At 35.7% G+C, this 2,159-nt stretch overlaps 1 protein-coding gene across 1 annotated transcript; it reads right to left on the reverse strand.

Moving 5' to 3' along the window:
• Positions 1 to 1,370: 1,370 nt before the first annotated feature.
• LOC129894413 (uncharacterized) lies at positions 1,371 to 1,829 on the reverse strand. The gene has a single exon (XM_055970104.1). It carries the CDS (start codon positions 1,827 to 1,829, stop codon positions 1,371 to 1,373), a length of 459 nt encoding a protein of 152 aa, XP_055826079.1.
• Between the last annotated feature and the right edge of the window lie 330 nt (positions 1,830 to 2,159).

The following is a 2,159-nucleotide window of genomic DNA, read 5'->3' on the forward strand; positions in this document are numbered from 1 at the left end:
CACCCAGATCCACTTGGGTCCCTGTTTGTGAATGAAAGGATGAATTAGGTTTTTCTTAGTTCATTTGGGTAGGTACTTATGTGTGTGAACCAGTTCTGTGATTCCTGTTCTATAAGATATTTTTCTCACAAAGGTTAGATTAATTTAATAGCCATGTTTCTCTTTTTAACAAGTGCGTTTGATGAGTATTTTGTCCACAGTGAATACATGGCATATCATAATAATTTTCATCAGATTTTATAGAATTATTCTTGAAACCTATTCCTTGTTTAGTTGAGGATTGACTTCTTTAAATATCATCAAGCATTGTAGATGACTTAGTCCATCTCATATTGTTCTACAATTTTCTTTTAGTTTTTTCGAGTTCTTCAACCAGTGCCTCATTTTTTTTAGTTAAAAACTGTAATTCATTGTTTAACCTTTTTATAGTTTCATCTAGAGCAAGGTGTACATTGGTTTGTACTTCTTTTCCTTTCCTAAAGGAGTTCATTTCATTAATTATTTTTGAAGATTGTTGTTTAAGGCTTCTAAAGTCTCATTCTCTGTTCTCAAGGTTGAATATTCATCCAACATCTGTTCTTTTGCAGCACGTTTTACATGATATGCATCGATGAGGACACCAGATAGAGATTCTAGTTTCCTTTTGAAATAGAGATGAAGATTTTCTTTGATTTGATGAAAGCTTACCTTGGACTACTTTTTGTCCTCTTCGTCTTCTTCTGAATCTGTTCCAGCAATCAGTGCTAGGATTGTATCTTTTGACTGATAATGGTTCTCTTCATCTTCTGACTCTACAATTGCCATTAATGCTAGGAAGTCGTACTCCCTTTCTCCTTCCATTGCCAGTAATGACTGATTTTCAGCTTCAGTCCCATTAGACTCTTCTCCAGACGAATTTTCCATTAATGTAAAAGCTTTTTTCATAGTCATGTCAGCTTCTTGATTAGTCATTCTTCGATTTGTAGGAATGTATTGATCACTCCTGACTTATTTTGTTCTTTCAGGATTATTCTTTTTGTACTCCATGGCCTATAATGGGTAGAATTTGATGAAGTGATCTGGACTTTCACACTTGTGACATAGTTTCTCTCTCATGTCTTTGTTGGTGGTTCTTTGAGATTGTCTTTTCTGACTTGTTTGCCCTTTTCTCACCATTCTTTGAAACTTTTTGTCATTAATTCTATATTTTCTTCTTCAAAATCATCTTTCTCCGTGGCTTTAAGAACGAGGTTCTTCTCTTTTCTTTTTCTTCTGATTTCTTTTTCTTGATTCTTCTTAGTTTCATAGATCAGTAGACTTCCAATGGGTTCATCCATTATCATAGTGTCAAGATTGCGTGCCTCAGTGATCGCTTCTACTTCGCTTTCCCATTATTCAGGGAGAATACTTAGGAGTTTCCTGATAGCTTTTCCAGTTGAAATTACTTCTCCCAAAGAGTAGATTTCATTGATTATGGCAGTAAACCGAGTATACATGCCTTGAACTGTTTCTCCATCCATCATTCTGAACAGTTCATACTGTCGATTCAAATTATTGATCTTGGATTTTTTGACTTGATTTGTTCCTTCGTGGGCAGTTTGCAAGGTGTCCCATGTTGCCTTTACATCCTGACAGACAGATATTCTGTTGTATTCATCTGGACCTATTCCATAAACTAAAATCTTCTTAGCCCTTGCGTTGTTTTGAATTGCCAATTTGTCTTTCGTATTCCACTCCTTCCTATCTTTTGGTACTTGTGTTGTCCCATCTATTCCAGTCTTCATAGGAATAGTAGGTTTGTCAAGGATAACAATCCAGAGGTCTGGACTAACTCCTATCAGATGATCCATCATCCTGTGTTTTCACCATCCATAGTATTTTCCATTGAATAGTGGTGACCTTGTTTATGATTGCCCTTCTTGTGCAGTGGGTGGTGCAGCCATAGACCCTTTTTAAAATTTGAATCTTTGAGTGAAAAGACCAACTCTGATACCAATTGAAGAAACTAATACCACCTAATAAATTCAAGAACCAGGTTCTTGAACTAGTAACATGAAAATGACCAGTAAAGACAAGACACAAAATTTATTGTGGAAAACTTCCTTGCTCAAGGGAAGAAAAACCACAACCTACACTCGTAGGATTTTTTCCAAACTTCACTAATCTTTCAAAGAGCAGCT

Source organism: Solanum dulcamara, chromosome 1 (genome assembly GCF_947179165.1).
Source record: "Solanum dulcamara chromosome 1, daSolDulc1.2, whole genome shotgun sequence".
Classification (NCBI taxonomy): Eukaryota; Viridiplantae; Streptophyta; class Magnoliopsida; order Solanales; family Solanaceae; genus Solanum; species Solanum dulcamara.